This window comes from Pipra filicauda, unplaced genomic scaffold (assembly GCF_003945595.2).
Source record: "Pipra filicauda isolate LSUMZ 115617 unplaced genomic scaffold, ASM394559v2 scaffold76_size2844353_pilon, whole genome shotgun sequence".
Lineage (NCBI taxonomy): Eukaryota > Metazoa > Chordata > Aves > Passeriformes > Pipridae > Pipra > Pipra filicauda.
The window spans coordinates 164,157-187,832 of NW_024104942.1; the positions used below are offsets into that span (position 1 = coordinate 164,157).

Below are 23,676 nucleotides of genomic sequence, written 5' to 3' on the forward strand. Positions count from 1 at the left end.
GAAAGGCAGCTTTGTCACCCGCTGCCAGGGAAACTCCAGCTCAGCCCTTGGGCAGGGATGAGGGCCCATAAATGTCTGATGTAAAATGCATCCTTTGGTGAAAATTACTCCCCAGCCTGTCCCCTGTCTGGGGAGAGGTACAGCGAGGTCAGGGGTGTCCCTCGTGTCGCTACACCACTGCCCACATCCTGCATCCCCCTGGCAGCAGGCTGTCCTGTGCCTGGCACTGGGTGTCCTATCCCCAGAGAAGCTGGGCTGTCCCTGCTTGCTCAGTTAGTGCCACCAAAGTCACCTGTCCCCGAGACAGCCCTGCCCTCAGTGCAGGAGCATGCCGAGCCTAAATCAGGGCAGATTAAGACACGACCAGCTAAAGCCACTTTGCTCCTGAAGGAGCATATCCGCTTGGGATTTAGCGCATTTGCAGACAGGGATTCACACCTTTAGGTGATTTGTCTTAATTCCCCCCAGCTTCTGTGTGTGAAAAGCCCTTGGCCGGTGAGAGCTGGGCTGGGTGCTCGTTCTGCAGCGTGGCAGAGCCCAGGCTTTCTCCTGTGGCCGGCCCACACATGCTATTGGGTGGATGCAGCCTCCTTCCTCCTCCTCCTGCCCCCGAGCCCCCACGGCTGGGAAATCAGCTGAAATTTTCTATGGATCTGGAGAATTTAGACAGCAGACCCTTTTCAGAATGTCCCTCATAGTGCAGGAGAGGAGCTGTTGCAGACACAGGGATGCTGCCAGTGCTGTGTTGGCACCTGTCTGCTGCCATGGGCTGCTTTAGGGCTGCAGATACACCGGGTAGCACAGAGGGACCCACTAGAGCGCCGTGGGGCTGTGCTGAAAGGGGCAGCTGGTCTCCCAGAAATCGACAGCTCCAAAAACACCCCAGCTCTTGTCCTACCCTGGTGGCTGCTGGCCTGGGCTGGGACATGTTGGCTCCGTTGTGGGACACACAGAGCTCAGCTGCCCCTCCCAGGGGTTGTGAGGGGCTGGGGCGCCCCGGAGGCACCTCTGCCACCTGCCCTTGTGCAAGGACCCCGCAGGCCACAAAGCCACACATTGTTGTGACAGCAGCTGGGCGAGGAGTGACAGGGATGCCTGGGCTTTTCAACCCAGCAGGATGCATGAGCGATGGAGAAACCCACTATCAAGCATCCCTGTCCCGTCACCCCCATGCAACTCGCCGGCAGGGTTACCCTGTCCCATCCCGGAGCCTCAGATTCCCTTCCCAAGCCTGTCGTTGCGCCGGGGGCCAGGCAGGCGCTTGGCAGCTGCACCAGCTGCCGGCAGAGAAAGGAGGAATTCTATGACAATGGCGGCGGAGCAGAGCCAGGCTGCCGGCTGATGAATAATACAAGAGCTCTGCTTGCGGAGCGGCAGATGTCCTGTTTACCAACACCCGGCCACAGCCTGCGGGATGATGGTGCAGGGACGCAGCCCCCAGAGCACCCCAGTCAGAGGCCCTGCTGCCCCGCTCACCTTCTCGGGACACCCCCTCCCCTGCGCCCCCCACAGCCCTCCCCGTGGGGCAGGATCTGGCCGGGCGGGCACAGCGGGGCTCCCCCGGGTGCAGGGGTTCTGCACCCCACCATGGGTCTGTCCTGCCTCGCCACGGCTTCACGGATCCCTGAGCATCCCTTTGCAGCCGGAGGGGTTTTTGAGATGGGAGTTTCCATGGCAACGGAGCGGGATGGCGCCAGGAGCCGGGGGGCGCGGGCGCTGTGGCCGGACAGCCGAGCGGGGCTGGGGCGGGTCCGGGCTGCGGGGTCCCGCGGGGGCGGTGGGAGATGCCCGAGCCCCTCCGCGGGGGATAGCCCGGGGCCGGCACCGTCCGCTCATGCCCCGGGGGCGGCTGCTGGCCGGGGGCAGCCGGGGGGGCTCTCGGCCGGTGCCTTCGGGGCCGCTAAAAACCCATAAGTCGCGTCGCTTGTTTATCATTTTTTTTTTTCCCGGGCAAGGGCAGTCGGGAACACGCGCGTGCCGACTTTGGACTTTGCGGGTGGGGGACAGGACAGCGGGGGTTCTTCTCGCCCGCTAGGACCGGGCACCTGCTGCGCTGGGCCCGCGGCCGGCCGGGCCGAGCCGAGCCGTGCCGGGCCGCACCGCGCCATCCGGAGCCCGTCCGTGCCGGGCCGGGCCGGCGCTTGTCGGGCGGCCCCGCCCCAGCTCCCCCCGGGCGGCGGCGGCGGCGGGGCCGGTGGGCGGGGGCCGGGCGGAGCGGGGCGCACGGCGCGGCACATCACAGCACGGCTCGGCACCGCGCGGCTCGGCTCGGCTCCGCTCTCCCGACATGGCATCCAAGTGCCCCAAGTGCGACAAGACCGTGTACTTCGGTGAGCGCATCTCCGGGGCCCGGCCCCTCATCCCCTTCCCCGCGCCCAAACGCATCGCCGGGACCTCAGCCCGGTTCCCCTGCCCAGAGCCGGCGCTCATCCCTGCCTTCCCGTTTCTCGAGTGCCGGTGCATCCCCGCCTCCTCTTCTCTTTTTCCCCCTGGGATGTGTCCCCACACCCGCCTTCCCCATGGCCGGCGCATCTCCCGGTTCCCTCTCCGGACGCACCCGGAGACCTGCCCAGCAGCAGCTGCTTCTTCCCCGGAGCCCCCCGGCAGCGGCCGCGAACCCTCTGCTCTGCCCCTCCGCCCCCCCGGACCCTCATCCCCGGGCTGTGCCTGGGGGTGCTGCTGGCTGGCCCTGGGACAGGGGACACGGGGGGTGTGGGTGACAGGGGACCCCGGGCACCCTCCCGTGCTCCCTGGTTCGGACACGTGCCCGCAGTCTGAAGTGCTGAGAATGGGGTGGCTCATGTCCCCAGGTACCTGCTGGCTTGGGTCAGGGGAACCCAGCCCACCCGACACGGCCGGGGTGCTGGGCAGGGGGAGCCCATGATCCAAGGGTCTCTTAGGGAGGAGAAGCCGGCGGTAGCAGGTGCAAACAAAACCTTCTCCCAGCCAGTTTCTTTGATTCCCTGCAAGCCTGCCCCCAGGTGTGCCATTCACCCCTCCCTGTCTGGCCTCGCAGCCAGCCCTCAGCGGGTTGTTCCCATCTGGCGAGCTAATTAAGGGGTTTGGGTTTTGTACGGGACTTGTTCAAAGGCAGCGCCTGGGCTCAGAGGTCCATCTTGACACGCCCGTGGCTGGGTTAGGGCAGCAGCGAGTCCCTGCAGGTCTCCGAGGGCCCTGCTTGGGGTTGAGGCTGGTCAGGATCTCTGGGAACCGGGGCTGGGATGTGTCCCGTCGGGCACCCCGGGCTGAGCGCCGCCGCCGGGCTTGCAGAAAGCCGGGAGTGGGTGGGTGGAGGTGGGAGCAGGGGCTGGCCCTTTGTGCCTCCCTGACGCTCCCCATGGAGCTGCCCCAGCCTGCTTCCCCCTGAGCGGCAGTGCCTGGCCGGGAGCTTCCCGGGAAGTGACTTGACCCCTCTGGGTGAGCACCCTCGAGGTGGGCACCCATGGGACTGTATTGCAGGCTCAGGATGGATCCAGCACTCCAGCCCAAGTTGCCTCCTGGGATCTGCTGGCCACGGAGTCCAGCTGGCCTGACACTGCCTCCCTGCCCCCCTCCCTGCCCATCTCCCTGCTGCGCTCCGGGGTCCAGCCCCTGTTGCCTCAGTGCGTTTGTTTGGTGAAGAAATGCCAAAAGATCCTGATGGTGCCTGAGCATTGGAGGCACTGGTGCTTTCATTCCTTTCCGGCCATCTCCAAGTAAACACAGGGAAATAGGAATTTGCTGTCTTCCTCCTTTAAATAAACCTATTTGTGTGGGGGTGGGAAGGGCTCGGCCCCTTGGATGTCTTTCTTTGTGTGAATCTTTTCCCTTTTAAGCAGAAAATAGTGCCCGCCCAGCCAGCTGGGCACTGACCCGGGGTCAGAGTTGCTCCTCTCTCTCCAGGGATGAGCCTGCCCTTCGTGGGGGGTTGGGGCTGGGCTCTGGGACCCCCCCCCGCCTTGCCTGCGGAGGTCGGGCTGTGCCAGGAGGTGAAGCAGCAGCCCCCAGCAGTGCCCGTGCTCTTTCTCTCTCCGCATGCTGGGGGCCTTGTGGGTCTCCCGAGGGGGTGGAACAGGGCTGTACCCCATGTCCCCAGCTGCGTGCTGGCTCTCTCTCCCCAGAAGGGTTTCTGTAGGTGCTGTAGGTTTCTGTAGGTCTCTGCTGCTTCGGGGCTCCCTGTTCCTGCCCCGCAAGGGGTGGACACCTTGCCCTACAGGCAGGGAGGAGGCAGGTGCCTGGCAGCAGAGGAGTGGCAGCCCCTACCCCACACCTTCCCCCAGGAACTGTCACCCCTGCTGCCCCTAAGAGAGACTGGGACGGGTGAGTTGAAACGGGAGCAAGCCAAAAACTTCTCTGTGCTTGGAGCTGAGATAGGCTGGAGCATGTCCCTGTTGATGCCTTGAGCTTTTCCTTGAGGAACCGCCCAGGCTCTGGCAGAACAAACCTAGGTCCGTTTATTCAATGCATAAAAGCTAGATGCAAACTCTCAGCCGTCTTTCCGAGACGCGGCCCCTGGGCTTTCCTCCTGATGGACCGTGTGGTTTGGTGGGAAGGTGATGGCAGCTCTGTGTCCAGGGTTTGATATCACTTGTGAATTCCTCGGCTCGCCCGAAGCTTAACGGGGAGGTGATTCATAAAGCCCTGCTTGTTCGGGAGTCTCCTTGCCTGTGCTGAATGAACGCTGGCAGCTCGTAACTTCTCGAATGCCTGGGATTGCAGCCGTGGGTCATGTGTGAGAAATGCCACCGTGTCCTATTCCCAGCCCCGTGCAGTGCCAGAGAGGCTGCCCAACGCCAGCAGTCGTGGGTACCTATGGAAAACTCATTTCCAGCATGCCTGTTGCTTCATGCTCCCTGGAAAAATCCAGCGGGCTCCTCCCTGTGCAGTCAGGAGGATGTGGGCGTTTCCTGAGCTACAGAATGAGCTTTTTTTCTTTAAAAAGCACAGGGAAATATAAAAATAGTTTTCTGGCTTTTTTTCCTTTTTTTTTTTTTTTTTTTTTTTTTTTTTTTTTTTTTTTTTTTTTTTTTTTTTTTTTTTTTAAACAAGCTGAGGTCTGTGACATTGTTTCCAGGAACGGCCAGGGCTAACTTTCCCGCTTTGGGGAGGTTGGCGGGATGAAGTGAATGTTTAACTGGAGGAGCAGCACTGCTGGCGGCTGCGGGATCAGCTCCCATCACGCTGGCAGGTGGCAGCAGCCTGGGATTGGGTTTAGGTTATCACTTCTGGCAGGAAGCTCCGGAGGGACTGGAGTCTCCTGCAGCCACATTTCCCTGGCTCCCTTTTGCATTGCTAGCCTTAAATGAGTTTTGCAGGGTCACCGGGAGCCCTAGCCAAGCCTTTCCGCCTCCTGTCCTTTCTTCCAGTGAACTGCGGGGGATTGCAGCAGCAGGGGGTTTCCTATTTTCCCATCCCAAGCACAAGGCAGGGAAAAGCCCTTGGGATGTGGCAAGCACACGTGCAGCGGGGTCCAGCAGTGGGCGGCTTTTGGGGAGCTTGCTGCACGTGCTGGGGAGTGTGAGGGCTGGTGGGAGGCTGGCTGCACTATTTGTTTGGAAAGGGGCATCCTAAAAGCAAATGGGAGTCACTCAGTAGCCCTCCAGGCTTGTCCCAGCTGTGTCTGCAGCCATAGATTGGGTTGCTGGTGGAGTGCCAGAGAGGGACTAAGGACATGGACACATCCAGCTGGGAAGCAAGGAGGGTCCAAGCTCAGCATGCTTCAAGGGGCCTGCAGCAGATGCCTGACCCTGTGGTCACGCTTGGAGTGCAGCAGGACACGGAGTGCCATGAGGTGTAGGGTGCTCTCCCTGCAGAGCACTGCATTGGCAGGTCAGCCCAGCGAAATTCAAGCTGCAGAAGCTGCTCTGCAATTAATAAGTAACCGCTGTCCTTGGCTGCAGGCACTGGCTGTTGGGAGACGGTGGGGCAGGAGAGGCAGGAGGGCTTGATTTCCTTTACAGCTGTCCCTAACAAAGGAAGTGGCTCTTCAAGTGCAGCCGGTGTAGCCATTGGCATGGCCCTGGCTCACCAGCATGGAGCTGGCTGGGCTCCTTGGAGAACCCTCTGCTCCCATGTCTCAGGGTGGCTGCTCTCGGAACAAATGTGGACCTTGCAAAGTGGTAACTAAGGATGCTCCAGTTCCCTGCTCCCTGCGCAGGGCCCTGCTGGGGGGAGGGATGCCTCTGTGGGAAGCTGAAGAACAGGCTGATTAGCGTGAGCTTTTCCCTCAGGAAAATAGCACGAGCTGTAGAAAATGATCTGTGAGAGGGTGGAATGGGATGGTGTGAGTTCTGGATCCCCTCACTCATGTGTGCTGTGCTTTGCTGGAGCTGCTGGGGCTCCTGCACAGTGTGATGCTGGCATCGCCAGCTGTTGGGAGCAGTGCTGCTCCCGGTGCCATGGGTGCTGGAGGCTTGGGGCTAGCAGGCTGTTCTCTGCAAGCCTGGCTAGTCCTGAGTGACCACCATTTGTTGTCTGGATTGTGAAGTCCTGTACCCATATCTCAACTCCTAGACAGGCAGAGATCTTTGTGTTCCTATCCTGCTTCCCTGTCCCTGGCAGGAGCACAGGGATGGGGAGAGGCGAGGTGATGGGACTGGAAAGGAAAGGCAAGGAAAGGCGGAGCAGGAACGCCTCAGCAAGAAGTAATAGAAAATCTGTCACTGCAATGTTGCAATCGAGTGCAGAGCCTGGAGTGTGTGCCATGGTGCCATTTTTGGCTATGGTGTGATGGTGGTGCCCATTGCTCCTGCCAAAGGTCCTGAAGCAACCAGGGAGGTGATGGTAGGGGATAGATCCTTGCATGTGGATAGAGGAGAACCTTCCCACCAGCTTGATGTGCACTTGCTGGTGGGGAGCACCAGTGCTGCAGGTGCTCCTTTCTGAGCATCCTCTCCCCCTGCTGTCTCTGTTGCCCACAGCCCAGGGTCAAGCTTTGTTTGTAGTTGGGGGGGGACCAGCAGGGTGGGGAGGTGAGTAGTCATGGGGCTGGAGTGGCACTTTGACAGGCTTAGCTGATCCAGCATGTCCCAGAATCCTACTCTTGCCAAATGGGCCAGGAAGCTGTTTCATCCCCCTGGCACTGCTTTCCAGAGATGGCATCTCACTGTGCAGAGGGAACACAGTGCTCTGGACCAGCAACTACCTAGGGAGTGGTTTGCTTGTGTGCCTGTGTGTGCCCCCCTCTCACTGGTCACTCTGCCCCCCTGGCCGTGTGGTGGGCAAGGGAAGCACCGCTGGCTGTCAGGCTCCTGCTGCTGGCCGGGGTCCTGCCTGCCGTGCCTCCCATGTGGGGCCGCTCTGCAGCTGGAAAGCAGCTGATTTTTTAGGCTCAGCCCTGGCTGAACCCAGTACCTGGCTGGAAACACTGCTGGTCCTCTCCCAGCACAAACACATACACAGTTGAGCTGCCTGACCTCAAATGCATTCCATGCAGATGCTGCTTGATGAAGCCCTGTGGAAAATGGAGAGCGACTTGCTGGAGGCTGCCCTGGTCCTGTGAACCAGAGCAGGAGGTTGGAGGCTCACAGCCAGAAAAGTGCCTGCAGTAGGTGAGGTTCTGTCAGAGGAGAGGCAGGAAGCAGTGGGGTGGACAGGAGCCATGCTGTGCATTAGGGCTGCACCTGGAAATCAAACAACTCTCCCTTGCACCCGAGTGACTCAGCTACATGGGGGCTTGGGTCCTGGGGAAGATCTTGTCTCTCCAGTTGGCTGGAAGCGGGAGCCTCTGCCTGGGATATTCCTTGTTCCCCCCTGGGCTGTGCTCTGTGGTGAGGCTGTACTGAGCTGGCTTTGTTGTGCACTTGGAGGGAGCCCAGCAAGTGAGTGGCTGGGGCTGGAGGGCTGCCTTGCCTTGCCTTGCCTTGCCTTGCTGCAGGGAAGCTAAATATATGTCTTGGCCACAAAATCACGGTGCGGTGTAACCGTCAGCATCAGCTGTGGGATGGGGGAGAGGAGCTGCCTGGCCATGCCTGAGGAGGGCAGGGGTGGGGACAGGGTGAGGGACATGGGAAAGCAGTGCAGACCCTTGGCAGGGCAGCATGGCTGGGATATGGGCGGGCATGGTATGGCATGGCAGGAAATCCTTAAGCTGTCCCTCTCCTGGCGTTTTTCCTCTCCCGGCCACTTTGCGAGGAACAGGGGAGGGGACGAGGCTGCCGGCTGCCCTGGTTCTCAGCTTTGTTTTCATTTACCCGGCTCCTTTCCCTGCACTTTTCTCTTTTATTCATTCCTTTGTGTTCCCAAGCAACTGCTTTGAAGCGCATCTGCTGTCGGTCTGACAGCATCCCTCTCCTCCAGGGATGCCCGTCGCTGGATCCCTGTGAGGATTTGGCATCCTTATTGTGAGACTGGGCTTTGTCAGCCCTTCCCTCTGCCCTTCCAGGGCTGTGGTGGGATGGATGGGGCACAGCCCAGCCCTTTGCAGAGATGCAGCTGCAGCTATGGTTGCTTTTGCTGAATAAGCCTCCGGCTGGGAGCAGTGCTGACATCAGGCTGTGGAAATACCTGTGCAAGGGCCTGGAGCTGGGTCGGCAGGGCCGGCGGCGCAGAAACTGGAAGGAGGGATGCTCCCTTCCCATCCCGAGAAGATGTGCTCACCTCTGGCCAGCGCCAGCTGCCTTGTCTGGGCAAGGCAGATAATTACGGGATGAGCCGCGTTGTCTCTGGGGTGGGGCTGCCGCGGAGCTGTGGGAACAGTCTGCCTTGACAGTCCCCTCGGCTGCTTTCTCGCTCCTGGCCTCCGATTTTACCCATCTCTGGTGCTGTCCCTTGTCAGTGTGGGCTACACCCCCCCGGAGCAAATCCTCCTCACAGCTACATCCTGCAGCCGGGCACGTACCCGGCCCTGCCTCCACCTCTCCGCGGGGCATTTCTCTTGGGGAGAGGTTTATTATGGATGGGCACCCAGTGCTCACCCTCGGCGAGGTGGGTAACCCAGGGCTGGCAAACCCCGAGTCACACACGTGTGGCAGAGGCGAAATTCCTGCAGCCAAGTACCCTTAACTCTGCCCTTCCGGAGGGTGCTGCACAGCTGGTTTAAATTCAGCTGGCTTGAGTGCAGCATCTCGCCATGGGCTGAGTGTGCAAGTGCGGGATCCAGCAAGCAGAGCAGGATGAGCGTGCACTCTGTGTGTTGCTGGGAGGACGGGGGCATGGCATTCAGTGTCAGAGGCTGGGTGTGGTGCGACATCTGCACCGGAGCCCGGTGCCATCCCACGCTCCCTGCGCTGGATGCAGCCCGGGCACTGCTTATCCTCAGGCTGCTTTTGCAGTGCCGATGGTGGGGTGCGGAGCGGGGCTCCCCCCAGCAGCAGGAGGATGTGGCCAGAGACTTTTCCTCTGGAGCTGATGCAATGGTGGAGCAGATGTGGCCGGGTGACAGGAAATCTGGGCGCTGGTTCTTTCCCTCCGCAGTGATTTATGGGATGCCGTGGCCGCGGGCGGGACGCCGCTGCCCTGGAAATGGGCTGGGGTGGCTCCAAGCTGCTTCCTCTGCTCGGCTCGAACAATGCCTCCTGGAAAGCCATCCCGGCTGTGCCGGTCCCGCACGCGTCCCCCGGGAGTCCTTGTTTGCAGCCTTGTTTGTTGACCAACCTCTGCGTGGCGTTTCCATCCGGAGGCAAGGGGCAGCCCCCGTGGTTCCCGGGCTGTCCTTGTGCCCCGGGAGCAGGATGGGGCACTGAGCCACCTCCTCCCTCCTGCCCCATCTCCAGCCAGGGACTGTGGGTGCCAGTGCGATCCCTCTTACCCTGCGCTGCCCGGGGATGCCTTGGCGGGGGGTGCATCCGTTAGGGGGGAGCAGGGATTTACAGCTGCTAAAACATTATGGAGGGGGGACGTTGGAGGAGCACCTCGTATCGCGGGAGCAGGAAGGAGCTGGCGTGGGCCGTGACCGGCTGTAATTGCAATGACCTCTGGAAAACATCCGACCGGAGCTTCCTCCTTGCTTTGTACCCAGGGCCATGAAGGCGCTGGGTCGCGGTGGCGGGGGGAGCTGGGGGTGACGCAGCCGCAGCGCAGCCTGGCCTGGCTGTGCATCCACTTTGACAAAGCCGAGTGGTTCTTTGGCCCCGAGCCCCTGGCTCAGCTTTCAGCCCATCACGCTCTGTTTCCCTCCCCGGTCACCCTGGGGAGGGACCTGATCCTGCCAGGGAGGGCTGGGAGGATGCAGGGCTCCTGCAATGGCCCCACGGCAGCAGCACGCTGGGACCTCTGTGTCCCCCTTGCTTTTGGGGAGTACTTGTAGCCTGGGGGTGGTCCTCTGCTCCCAGAGACAGATAAGGGCTACAGAGGAAAGGAAGGGCCCCTTCCTCATGTGCTGCCTGCTGTGAGGGGCTGGGAGATATGAGCCCTCCTGAGTCCCTGGGCTTGGGGCCAGCAGGAATTTGCCCTGGCAGCTTTTGGCAGGCAGGCACAGACCCTGGCTGTCGTGGGGCATCCCTTCACCCTACTGTGTGCTCCCACCTGGGTTTGATCCAACAGCCTGGACCCATCTGTGGCATCTGGAGGGTGGGTCTGGAGCTTCTTCCAGCTGATACCAGTCCCCCAAAGTCCATCTTCGATGTGCTTGCTTGAGGATACTCTCAGGGGTCTCCCTTGCACCCTGGTGCAATGGCTCTGGCTCTGCCCCCTAGTACTGCCCTCCCCTGCTACTGGCCACCCTGCTGTGTGCTGGAATTGAATTTTTGGGTGGTGATGGCATTGTTTCGGCTTATCTTGGCCCTGTGGTGAGCCCTGGACACAGCTGTTTGCCTTGGGAGGAGGGTGGCTCTGGAAGCCAGGACCTGCCCTCGAGGAGCTCTTGACCCCCATCTTGACCTGATGCAAACAGGTGACATTTGCTGAGGTCCTTAGAGGGGAAACTCGACATCCCAGAGGAGGTCTTCTTGTAGAGTGGGGCTGGCTCTGATTGCACTTTTATTTGCTTGTTAAGTATTTTATTTGGCCCTCCTGATTTAGTTTTATGGTGGCTTTAACGGGCTCACAGTTTTCCAGCTGTCTCTGCACATGTGCAGGGGAGGGGGAGGGCAAACAGGAATTGGTGGGGGGCACAAGGCAGCACTCGACCCCCCAGGAGCTGAGAGGGAGAAGGGATGGTGCAAGGCTGGGGATGCAAGGAGCACTGGCAGCCTGTGCTGCCTCCCAGGGTGCGTCTGAAGACGTACAGCTTGGGGCCAGCCAGAGGGATTGTGTTCCTTATAACCAGTCTCAAAGCATTCGCCCTCCCTGAATTTGCCCACTGATACTTTGAAACTGTGTTCAGTGCCAGCAGAGAGTTGCTCCGCAGGTTCCTGGCCATGCATGGATGGTGTCTACGCACCCATCTGCACGTTGTGCCTGTTCCCGGGTGGGAAGTGAGGGGGGAACACCCACATGTCCAAGGGACAGGTGTTTTCCAGGGCCAAACGTCCATCCTGGGTGACAGTGGAAGCTGTCTATCATCTTGTCCTCCTGGGAGCAGCTCGGGCTGAAGGCTGGAGCTGTGGCTGAGGCTCCCTGGGCAGCCTGAGCAGCTGGAGGTGTGTGTGGGAGGCATGACTAAAACGGGCGGGGTGGGCATGGAAACGCTAAATATTTGAATGGGAGCAGAGTCATTCTGGGTAATGTGGCTGGTAAAAATAGACACAGGGAGTAGGAAGGAAAACGCTACCGTTGCTGGACTGGCTCAGCTGGGTGGGTGTCCTGGCTTCAGCAGGGATAGAGTTAATTTTCTTATTAGTAGCTGTTGCAGTGCTTAGAGGGGGTCAGAGGCTGGGGGGGCTGTGTCCATGTCCCTCACGGCTGCACGGACCCTGGTCCCTGCAGTGTGGCTGATGTGTGCAGTGTGCTGATGATCAGCCCCTGTCAAGCGCAGCACCCCTCACTTGCAGCCCCCTGAGGTGCCTGGAGCCTGACTTCCCCAGGGGCTTTAGCAGGTGCTGGATGGCAGCTTACCCCTCGCTCGTGTTCCCTGCAGCCGAGAAGGTGTCCTCCCTGGGCAAGGACTGGCACAAGTTCTGCCTGAAGTGTGAGCGCTGCAACAAGACCCTGACCCCGGGCGGGCACGCTGAGGTAAGAGCTGCTGGGGCAGACGGGGTGGGAGCTGTTGCTGGCATGAATGGGGATTCCCAGGAATAGGGCTGGGGCAGGTATTTGATGCCATGTGGGTGAGCTGTCCGTGTGGCATGCAAGCCCAGGACTGCATGCTGTGGCTTCAAACGCTGCTGCTGCAACACATGGTGCTCCAGAGCTCTTGTGCACAGCCCTGGAAAAGCCACAGAGTGGTACTGGCACCACATGTAGTGTCCCAGCTGTGCCACTTGGGTGTGGGCTCCCAGCAGCTGTGGCAGGGCTGGGCATACCTTGTAAGCACTGGAAACAGCTCTGTGAACTGGGCAGGCTTGTTTGAGCATTGAAGGCGTGTGGGTGCTGAGAGCCTGCGCTGACCTGTGGTTAAAAACACCAAGCACGGGGATGCCTGGGTTGTCATGGTGATGCAAGCTTGGCAGTTGTGCTCTTGTGCTGGAGTGTGCTGCCACTGCCCGGCACTTGGGAGCTTGAGGGTGCCATGCTGGCGGTGGCAGGTGCTCAGGCTTGGGAACAACTGTGTTTTTTCTGCGACACCCCAGCATGACACCCAGTGCCCTGAGTTTGCGCAGCACCTGTCATACCACAGTGTCACCAGCTCTTTAGCATGGTTTTAGCAGGCAGCACAGCTGGGGAGCAGGTGGTGGTAGCAACAGCTAGTGGGGGAAGTGGGGCCTATTTTGCCAGGGAGAATGGGGCTGCATGGGTGGATCTGTGCTTCAGGCCGGGTTAAGCCCAGAATTGCTGCTTCTCCATATAAGGTTGGATTCTGCTCCCATGGGGGATGGCAGCCAAGCCCCCACTGACTGTGCCGACAGCGGATTTGGCCTTTCCCTGCTTTTTCTCCCTCCTTTTGGAGGCTAGGTTGGAAAGGTGTCACAGGGAGAGCAGCTAAATGTTTACCCTCTCCTCTGGCATGGTAATGCTGCAACTATACTGATATTTATGCCTTGCAATATTTTATAGCTGCCTTTGGCCAGCCCACAGCCTGCTCACTCCCCCAGCCTTACCTCCAGCCATCCCAACCCTCGCCTTTGGCACAGCACTGCACAGGGAGGCGAGGGAAGGGACAGCACCTCTGCTCACCTACCACCCTGCCCGTTTTGGGCAAGGAGTCCTTGTCTTGCAGCAGAGGGGATGGAGGGCAGGAGCACAGGGCAGAAGCAGGGCTGAGATGCTGAGTGGAGCTGAGCAGGCAGTTCTCCTGCCTGAGAACAGGCTTCTAGTGGGTTTTCTAGACAGAGCAGTGTGTATGGCAGCTCTGCTGGCCCCCTGCTCCAGCCACAAACACTCTCTCTTTTCTCTTGGACTCTGTTCCAGCTGGCCCATGAGAAATGGCTGTGGGGAGCTCCGAGGCTTATCGCCTGCCTCATGCCTTCCTGTGATAATCGCCCCAGACGATAGTGGGGCTGATAGCAGCTGGGCTGGGACCAGCGCCCATGCAGGGCCTCTGATCTCAGGCCAAGGCGAGGGGGAGGCGAAGCTCAGTGCTCTCATGGTGCTTTGTGCCCCCAGTAATGGCCTGACTGTGCACAGGATGCTGAGAGGGCGAAGTGATGCCTTGTTGGGTCCCAGTGGCACACCGCTGGGTCGGGGCTTAAAAATGCCTCTTGGCTGAGCTGCTGCAAGGTGCTGGTGCTTCAGCCCCATGGCATGGCACACACAGAACAGCCTGAGTGTTTATACTGCTGGAATCTCTGAGTGGTCAGGTGAGGCTGTCTCTTCAGACCTGCAGCTGGGTGTGTTTTGGGGTGTTGGCAGGGCCATGGTGGTCTCTGAACACCAGTGGGGGATGAAAGCAATCCTGTGGGAACTGTGGTCACTGCTCAGCATCCTAACACTAACCCTCTCTCCCCAGCACGATGGGAAGCCTTTCTGCCATAAGCCCTGTTATGCTACGCTCTTTGGCCCCAAAGGTACGTCCGTGCCCCCCCCACCTGTGCAGCTGTGCTCAGGGCTGCAGGAGGGGCCAGGTCCCCTCAATCCCCACTGGCGGCCCCAAAAACATCCCAGGAGCCAGGCTAGCATGGGCTGAGCATCAAGCCAGCAAATTGCAGTCCCAACCCTGCTGTTCCCTTATGCAGAGGGAGAGGAGAGCTACTGGAGAGGAAGGGAGGGAGGGAGGAAGGAAAGAAAGAAGGGAGGGATCCATCCCGACAGCTGCCTTTTTTTTTTTTTTTTTATACGTAGAAAACAAATTCCCATTCCGACAGAAGGTGGAGTCACTCTCCTATCCCAGATGTGGCTGGAGAAAGCCTGGGTCAGGAGAAAGCAAGGCGGGGCTGAGATGCAGCAGTGACTGAGCTGGCCCTTGGCTCAGTGAGCCTGAGGGAGGAGGGACAGGGGGCTGGGGGGAGGATGGCGATCCCAAGTGCTCCCAGGTCATCACAGTCTCTTTCTGCCCCTGTGCAGGGGTGAACATTGGCGGCGCCGGGTCGTACATCTATGACAAGCCGCAGATCGAGGGGCAGACTGCGCCGGGACCTATCGAGCACCCGGTGAAGGTGGAGGAGAGGAAGGTGAATGCTGCACCTCCCAAGGGACCCAGCAAAGGTGAGGGGCAGGACAGGACAGGACAGGCAGCCTGGCCCTTCGCCATATGGGCAGTCAGTCCAAAGCCACCTCATTTGGCAATGGTGTGGGGTGCAGTGTTTGTGTGGAGGGACCTTCCACACCTCTGTGTCCCGGCTGAGATGTCCCACCACTTCCCATGCCCATGACCTCTTTTTTTCCAGCTTCCAGTGTCACCACCTTCACTGGGGAGCCCAACATGTGCCCTCGCTGTGGCAAGAGAGTCTACTTTGGTAAGGTGGTGAGCAGGCAATGGGTGATGCCTCGGAGTGGCACGGCCCATGGTGCTGGGGCTCTGTGCAGGACCCCTGGGGCATGCAGAGTGGCTAGAATTGGGGCTTAGGGTTGGGACTGCAGAGGGATGTGCCTGAGGAGCCTTCAGGAGTGGGTCCTCTTGAATGTACTCCTGAGTGCAGGGCTTTATCTGCATCGTATCCCCTGCTGTGACCTCCCATGTGGTAATAGCTGTCCTTGGCCACCATCTGTCACCTGCGAGGCAGCAGAGGGGTAGGAGATATGTGAGAGGCTGGGTTGCACAGGGGTCTCTTGGGATTTTGAATGTGGAGGTGACATCCCCACGGGGAATGCTCCCCCTGAACACGCTGCAAGGAGCTGGTGTGACCCTCCCTCCTTGTCCCACTCCAGCTGAGAAGGTGACTTCACTGGGGAAGGACTGGCACCGTCCCTGCCTACGCTGCGAGCGCTGCAGCAAGACACTGACCCCGGGGGGCCATGCTGAGGTAAGGGTGTCCTAGCCCCAGGATCCCTGGGCAGCACACACGGGGATGCCAGTGGGGTATGGCTGAGCTGAGCTGTGCCCAGCTGTCCCAGTTGGCAGCCCCTGCCTTTGCAGGAGGGCAGGGCTGTGAGGAGCAGCTCTTCAGCTCCTGGGGGAGTGCTGGGGGTGCTGGGCTGTCTGCAGGGACGAGCAAAGCAGGAGAGATGCCCAGTCAGGGGGACGTGTCCAGGGGACTGGATTTTCCCTGGCCCTGGGTGACATGCTTCTCTCTCTGCCCCACACAGCACGATGGACAGCCGTACTGCCACAAGCCCTGCTACGGAATCCTCTTTGGGCCAAAGGGTGAGTGCCTGGGGGCATGTGGGATGGGGAGCCAGTCCAGAGGCACTTGCCCTGCCTGGGCTGCCACTCTCGATGCTCGTGTCACCACCCAGAGGAGACATCCATGCGGGTCCTTACCTTCTTGCATCTTCCCTCGTGCAGGTGTCAACACTGGAGCTGTGGGAAGCTACATCTACGACAAAGACCCCGAGGCAAAGAACCAGCCCTAGATGGCATCCCCCCTCCTGCCTGCCTGCACGCTCTGTGCCCCCGTACTAACCTCCTGCTCACAGCCAGAGCAGACCCTCACCAGGCTGGCCACGGAGCTGTGCCCTCTCTGCTGTCTCCACAGCCCCGCCCCTGGGTTATATATCATAGTCTTTAATATAAGCTTCAGTGTTTTAAGGCAAAGATAGAAGGTATCTCTGGTGGTTCCCAATGCGCTCTGCCCTCCCCAGCCCTCCCACCAGCCCTCCCAAGCATGGGAGGCAGCAGGGCAGGTGTGGGGATGTCACCGTGTGCAGGGGACAGCAGGTGGCACCCAAGGGACTCGGAATGGGGGGAAGGTGGTGTCAGGAGGTGCTCCGTGCAGTCTCGCAGCGCTCAGGAATGGGGGCTGGGGATCAGAGCGCCCAGCCCTGTTCCTCACCAGTTGCTGGGGTTGTGTGCCATCTGCAGCTCTGCCCTTCTGGCCATCCTGGGCTCCATGCCCTGGCTTCCACTCTCCCCAGGGTCCACAGCTGACCCTGTCCGCTGTTGTGTCTGGCACCTCCCTACATCCCCATCCTTGAATCCCTGTAGGTGCACCCAGGAAAGTGCCCAACCTGCTCTGCTGGCTGGTTTAGGTTGGTGCCCTCCCCAGCCTGACCCCCTTGGAGGCAGAGCCTGTGCTGGGGAGCACCTGGCAGCTGCAGCCCTGGTGGAGTGGGCTCTCCCCACCTTTGGAAGACAGAGCGCATTGGGTTGGAGGCTTGGCAGTGGGATGCCTGCCTGCTTCCTGGAGCCGGAGGTTTCTTGTTGTTTATTTATAACCAGTTGTAAATGTGCCCCTTGCTTTGGAGAATGACACGTGCCCCCATCTCACCCATCCACCCCTGTGCACACCCCCCCTGCTGCTGCCCAGGAGGCTGGGGAGGGGCTGGTGTGGGGGACCCGCAGGGGCAGTGAGCCCTGGGTGCCAACACCCTGCTCTCTCCAAGCTCCCTGTGCTGCTGCAGGGCTGACTTTTGTTATTTGCTGACAATAAAGGTTTTGAGAGATGCGTTGTGCAGCTCAGCTCTGGGTGGAGGTGGGGGAAGCTGTGCATGCCACAGCTGGTCCTAGGACAGTGTGGAACCCTGCCACTATGATCCTGTCCCAGGTGGCTCCTCCTTGGGCCAGACCAAGCAGCCTTAGCGCCAGCTGAGCCTTAGCTGCCCAGGCCAGAGCTCCTCTAAGTGCAGTGCAAGCCATGGCTTCTCCTTGGGCTGTGAGCATGATGGGCTTGTAGGAGGCTGTGCTGCCCTGGCAGCTGGGGTGGGATGGGATGAGATCTCTGGCTTTGGAGGGTGGAAGACTACTGGAAGAAAAGTTATGGAGCAGGTGACACTGTTCTCCCTAGGTTGGGCTTGCTCAGCAGGCACAGTACCTGAGCAGGGCTGCCAGTGGGAAAGCTCAGCCTGGCAGCAGCAGGGCAGGAATACAGGGTGGGCCACTCCCCATCCCCAACCCCTGGGAGCCACCAGGTCCCCAGCCAGATACCAGCATGGCTGCCAGGTCTGGTTTTAGACATCTAGCTATTCCCCCTAGGAGCTTGGTGTCTGGAGAGCAAGGCACAGAGACTGGGGCTGCCAAGGCAAACACCAGCTCTGGGAATCACTGCTCTGGCTCCTCCCTTCCATCACATTCTTGCAAGAGCCTGGTTATGCTGCCTGCTGGCTGTGCCCCCCCCCAGGGACCTAGACATCCCTCTGGCCCCCTTTCTGGGGAAAACGGGGACCTGGTGGTCTCTGCAATATCTTGCATCCTTGGAGTAGCCCCAGCCCTGGAGCTGCTCCACTGCCATGAAGGAGAAGGGGAAGTGGTTGCCAGCCACAGTCCCTGGCCTTGCTTCTCACCTGGGCACAGCTGGGAAATGCAGTGGGCACTGTAGAACTGGGACAGCAGGGAGCCTGTGGCCGCAGCCACATTCCTGGGCTTGGGCAGAGCAGTGGGGGTGAGAGCCACCAGTGTTCCCTTCCCGGCAGCAATCCCAGCAGCATGAAGCCTTTTCCCAGGCACAGAGGGCTCAGCAGTGCAGTTCCTGGGCCAGGGAATGGGCTCTGTGTGTTCATGTTTTGGTGGTGTTTCCATAGAGACTTGACCCCTCTGATGCTTTAGGGACAAGGCTGCTGTGTAAATCAGAGCCTTGTCGCTGGGCTGGCTCCTCCTGACCTGCAGCACAGACCTGGGCCATCACAGCCCAAATTTGCCAGGTTTGCCCTGTGTACCAGCAGCAGTGCTGAGATGGGGGGGATTCCCATCACTCATCCGGGATCCAAACCAGCTGCCAGCAAAACCCTTGGCATGAATCCATCTCTCCATACAACTCTTTATTTCCCATCATTAATTAACAAGCTTAGTATGGCAGCCTCTTTTCTAGCCTGTGGCAATCCCCTGCAGCAGGGAGTTTCCCTGATGGACTGCAAAGGCTGATTTTCCTCCCCAGCACCCATCTGGCTCCATGCTGTGCACCCAGCCGGGTCCAGCAGCCCTAACAGCATCGCCACTGTGGGCACTGGCCCTGGCCCCTTGATGGGGGGCCAAGCAGCAGAGCCCCTCTCCAGTGCCTCCAGTCGCCATCAAACACAGGATTTTATTTATTTATTGCTTACATTTTCTTTTCCCCATGAGAGTTTTACTGTAGGAATGCAATCAAATTAAAAATAGACAAAATTCAGCTCTGCTGCACAAGGGGGTGCCAGGAAGCCTGCATCTGTCACAGCATCCTGCTACCCCAAAGGGGACAAGCTGGCTGCTCAGGCTCCAGGTGGGAAATGTTCCCCTTTTCTGAGGTGGAGGGGTGGGGCTGGGCACCCCTTGTGACAGAAAGTAGTCCCCAGGTTAAAACTGTTAAAACCAGGAACCTGGAGGCTGTAGCAGGGCTTTGGGATCCCATGTGGGATTATCTGTGTGTATGCCGAGGGGTTGGGGCAGTGCCTGTGCTACCAGGTCAGTGTGGGGGCCAGGGCACAGAGTGGCACTTTGCTCAAGCAGAGAAGGCAGCTCTGGCCTCTAATCCTTGGTGCATTTTTGTATTTATTTTTGGGAGGCCTATGTGAGCTGAAAATGCTCCTTTACTTGAGGCTTGGAAAACATCCTTCCCCTCAGGGATGTCAAATACTTTATTTTTTTTCAGCTTGGACTCACTAGTGGGATAAAAAAGTTACAGGCTCTGATGATTACAGACATGCTCTCCAGGGTACAGAGCAAAATAGAGAATAAAGTGGATGCAGCTTTGCTTGGAAATCCCCCAAGCCCTGTGAACTCCTGGGCAATTTTACTTGCTGGCTCCCAGGTTTCTTGGGAGCCAGTGGAGCTCAGCAGGGAGCTGACCTTGGAGCTACTCACAGGGCAGGGATACCACCAGCTGGTGAAGGGTGTCAGCCCGGACTATGGGTGCCAGCCTGGGTGATGGGTGCCAGTCCAGGTACCCCTGAGCTGCTGGAAGAGCAGGATTGTCACCTAGTAGTGCTTCTCAACAGAAGGCTGAGGGTGCCCATGCCACCAAAAATGGGGCTGCACTGCTTGTACTGTCCCTAATAACCCAGAAAAGGGGTGGTGAGTGTAAAAGGCTGGTCCCAGAGAGGCACAGCAGGTTGCACACATGGAAAACACCAGGAAAGAACTTGGTGGGGGCAGGAATGATGAAGGCAGCCCTGTGCTACAGCATCTGAGCCAGTCCATGCAGGGACCCTTCTCCATGCTGGGATGGGAGATGCAACCACCATGGTGTGGAGGGGTCCCGAAATACAGGGAGATGGCAGGACAGCATGGCTCTGATGTGCTGTGGGCCAGAGCAGCACAGCTGGACAGCGAAGCAAGACAGATTTAAAACATTTGCTGGGAAGTCAATAAACAGGAGCCAAAAGGGATGAAGTGCTGGAAGATGTGATTTAAGATGGGATATTAAAAGCGACCGAGTAAGCACAGCTTGTTTCCACAAGGGCCGAGAACCAGCTCAGATACTCCCTGAAGTCAATGGTGTGGCTCTCCCTGGCTTGGATGAGCTTTGGCTTGGTCCCAGCAGGAGGTTGAATTATTGGGTGTAAATACTGGAGAGGGTGTAGGAGAGCAGGCAGGGATGAAGGAGAAGGAAAGGCACAAAACCAAGCAGAGGAGGATTTGGGTTCTAAACCCCCCTGCCAGTGCAGCGCACTGGGCTGTCACGCAGGGTGAGCTGCTGGTGCAGGCTCTGGTTGTGGCACAGGCAAGGACAGTGCTGCCTGCCCAGCTTGTTACTGCCTGGGGGCATCCATGAGGAAACCCCTCCACGATGTAGGCTGATCTCTGCATCACCCATGTGGGGTGAGTAGTTGGGGACCATCTTGGGGGCCTTCAGGCCCTGGGAGGCTTGCTGGGGGAGGAATACCTGTGCTGGTGGGATGGTATGCAGGCTGCTAATGGGTGTGCAAGCCTGCGGCTCCTGCTCTCCCTCTCCTCTTTCTTGCTCTGTCCTGGCCTTCTGTGTTGCCTGGGTGTGTCAGAGCACAGTAGCCATATCCTTCTCCCCTTCCTGCTCCACTGCCATGGTGTGACCACGCTGAGCAGTGTTGCTGACAGAGAGAGCAAACACCTCTGCACCCCTTTGCCTCACCTCCTGTGAATTTTTAACCAGGAATAAAAGGTGTGGCATCAACAGCCTGGACCCAGCCCAGGACAAATGGCACTGCTGGGTGAGTGGCCCAGGGCAGGGAGTGCTGGGGAGGTGATCCCTGGCATAGGTCCCCCGTGAGCAGTCCCTGAGCGGTGCCCACGCTCCCTGCCCATCCCCAGCATCCATGTGCATCCTCCAGGCAAGCAGACGCAATGCTTTGCAGGCACTGGGCAGCTTTCCAGAGCAGCAGGCGTTGCTTCCTTGACAATCCCGGCTCCGTTTGATAGCCACAATAGAAACAGCTAGGCTGTGCCAGGAAAATGCACCAAATCCTCCCTCAGCAGGATTTAGCCAGGAGGTTTCCTTGGGCTGCCGCTAATGGAAAGCTTGCAGAAAAGAGCAGATGGTAGTGGAGACTTTGGCCAGACTGTACTCAGGGAGACTGGGGGAGCGGTGCCTGGATGAAATTGGAGATTTTCCATGGAGCTGTGTCTTGGAGGGGTTGGAAAGGCGGATAAGGTCTGCCACACCCTTTTGTCCTACTGATGGAAATCCCAGACATGTCCCAGTTGCAGCCCACCATGGGCAGCCCTGTTCTTTCCATCCCCACCAAGCCCAGGAGCTGGCCCACGGCTCCGTGTTTGTTATTGCTCATGCAGTGTAATATTAACCGCGTGACGATAATTCACGCCTTGGCTCTGAGGGTGAGAGCTGACCTGACAAGGGCCTCTGTGGGCAGCCAGCTGCCTGAATATGCCTGGGAGCATTTTTACAGTTTCAGTTGGAAGCAGCCATGTGACTGCCCATGCCCATGGCAGGATGGACTCTGCACTGCGTCCCCGAGGGCAGATCAAGTTTTGGTGTGGCAGTGAGCGTATTTTTCAGGCTCAAACCATTTGGGGGATCTACAGCAGCAGTTGGCAGCGTGCTGGTGGCTGTGCCAGAAACCCCCAGAACACCTCTTTCTAAGACCCTTCCCCAAGTCCCCCACTCCCAGAAGGCCTTTCCTGCTGCCGTACTGTTCCCAATTACTCCCAGCCGTTGGCCGCCTGTCAGCTTTATGAAGATGTATCCCAGAGGTTTTCCTTAAGGTATAATTTGCCCTGACAGCCGCTTTCATGCTGTTGTTTTCCTGGCTGTCTGGTAATGGGATTAGCCGTGTGCATATCCGGAGGTGATGGAAGGCAAGTGTTGGGGGGGTGCACGCCAGCCCCCGTTGAAGGGTACACAGAGTACACCGTGCTGCTCCACAGTTCTGCGGCACCGGCATCTCGTGGACCTTCTGATGGGATCACGCGCCTGGCAGCTCTCCCCAGCTTCTGCGGGGCTTGTTTTAAGCCACCCTATAATTTTCTTGTCAAATTAGAGTCCCATGCTGGGCTGTGTAGTGCATATTTTACAACAAATAGTTCTTCGCTGAGAGGGCCTTTGACTTGCACAAGTGTTGGTTGAAATACGGCCAGGGAGGAAGATTTCACAGACTCACAGTTGTGCAAGTGCTGGGAAAGTGCTGGACTGGCGTGCCACTGGCCCCCAGGTCATGCCTTCACTGGTGCATCATCTCCCCACTGTGAAAGTGTGCTGGGGGGCTGTGAGAACTGTGGGAGCCCCTGCCCCTCTCCCGCAAGGCGAAGCACAAGGGGAGCCGGGAGCTGCTGCCCGGGCAGATGGGCTGGTTTGCTACATGGAAATAGCTGTTTTTTCTTGCTGTGTTAGCAAAACAAAGCCAAATCGGCTTATGTCACCGCCCTGCCTGCTAAAATGCCTGTGGCTTTTCCAGTTGTTACTCCAGTAGTCACCAGGGGCCAGGATGCTTGAGGGAGATGTTTGGGCAGGCAGCGTGTGCCCACAGCTCCAGCACACCTGGGAGCTCTCAACTTGCAACTCTGCCCCAGGAGCAGGAAAGTCTTGTGGGCTGCGAGGACCTTGCACAAAATATGACACAGATGGAGCTGGGGAGCCGGTGCTGGCTCTTGCCAAGGGACCAGGAGGGGATAACTCTTGGCCATGACAGTGCCACCCAAACAAACAAATGGGATGGCCCAGGTTTTTATGAAGGCTGATGCCATGCCATCAAGGAGCGCTGGCGCCTGATGCTCCAGGATAGAGCCTCACCCACAGATTCCTATCAGAGGGCATAGACAGCTGAGGCATGCTCAGTCTAATGGTTAAATTAGCTGGAACAAGGTCTCCAGATAAGATAAAGCTGAGGTTTGCTGAAGAGGCTGCTCTCCATTGGCGCTGACTGGGTTGTTTCCTTGACAGGCTATGAACCTTGATTTGAAATGATGCTTTGGGTGGGACCTGGGCTGCTGAAAACATCACTCTTGCCCATCTCCTGCTGCTCCCTGGAGCTGTCTCTGCCCAGCATCAGAGCTGCCCACTTGCCTGTGTGCATGGGCAGGGCACCATGGGCAGCATTCCAATGCAGAGGGATGAGCTTGCTGCTGCCCACTGCCATTCCAAGAAGTCTCACACACAGTTGCAGCTCGGTTTTGGGTCCTGGGGGAACCCTGGATGGCAGAAGAAGCAGTGACACCAATTATCAGCCTGCTGTATTGTTTCCAGCCAGCTTCCTCCAGGGCAGGCCGGCAGGGCCTCAATTTATTGCCCTGCACAGAGTGCTGATGGGTTTTGCACATCAGCATTTGTAGTGTTTATGGACTCTCTCCCTGTAAAATGAGCAAGAGGCTGTATCCCGTGGGCTCCCGAGGTGCTGCTGTGCTCCAGGAATGCCTGTAGCTCTTCCTCCTTTCCTGCTGGGGCTCTCTGCCAGAGGGCTTTGCTGTGCTGCCCTGCTCCTTTGCATGCCTGCTGATCAGGGAGACAAGAGCAGTGTCACAGCCATGAGCAGAGGGCAGGTACGGCTCCTGTGGGGTGTAGGAACCGGGGCTGTGTCCCGAAGCAGCCTTTGCTCACTGAGATTCATGTAAGTTTGCAGGGCACACCAACACCACGCTTTGGTTCACCCCTTGGTGAAGCGGTATTGACATAGCCCAAGGTCCATGGATTTTGGTAGCCTGGCAGGGCAAGCTGAGATAATCAAGGAGCAATGAGGAGCCAGCAGTCACACAGCCCCATGCAGGCAGGGCTGGCAGAGAGCAGCGCGTGGCTCGGTGGTGCCTACTTTGCGAGAGCTACCCTGGTTCTGTGCCTGCTCTGTGGA

The 23,676-nt window shown here is 58.9% G+C and overlaps 1 protein-coding gene across 1 annotated transcript; it reads left to right on the forward strand.

The window, feature by feature from the left end:
* Nucleotides 1-2,222: 2,222 nt before the first annotated feature.
* On the forward strand, nt 2,223-16,937 carry CRIP2 (cysteine rich protein 2). The gene is made up of 8 exons (XM_027713299.2): nt 2,223-2,330; nt 11,936-12,030; nt 13,904-13,961; nt 14,458-14,598; nt 14,781-14,849; nt 15,262-15,356; nt 15,640-15,697; nt 15,839-16,937. Exons 1-8 carry the CDS (start codon nt 2,288-2,290, stop codon nt 15,904-15,906), a joined length of 627 nt encoding a protein of 208 aa, XP_027569100.1. The 5' UTR covers nt 2,223-2,287; the 3' UTR covers nt 15,907-16,937.
* The last annotated feature ends 6,739 nt before the right edge of the window (nt 16,938-23,676 follow it).

What these genes read in the sequence shown, in the direction of transcription:
- CRIP2 (XM_027713299.2), top strand. Translation starts at nt 2,288, where the DNA reads ATGGCATCCAAGTGCCCCAAGTGCGACAAGACCGTGTACTTCG. An exon ending in CGACAAGACCGTGTACTTCG is followed by an intron (nt 2,331 to 11,935) that starts GTGAGCGCATCT and finishes TGTTCCCTGCAG; the next exon opens with CCGAGAAGGTGTCCTCCCTG. An exon ending in AATCCTCTTTGGGCCAAAGG is followed by an intron (nt 15,698 to 15,838) that starts GTGAGTGCCTGG and finishes TCCCTCGTGCAG; the next exon opens with GTGTCAACACTGGAGCTGTG.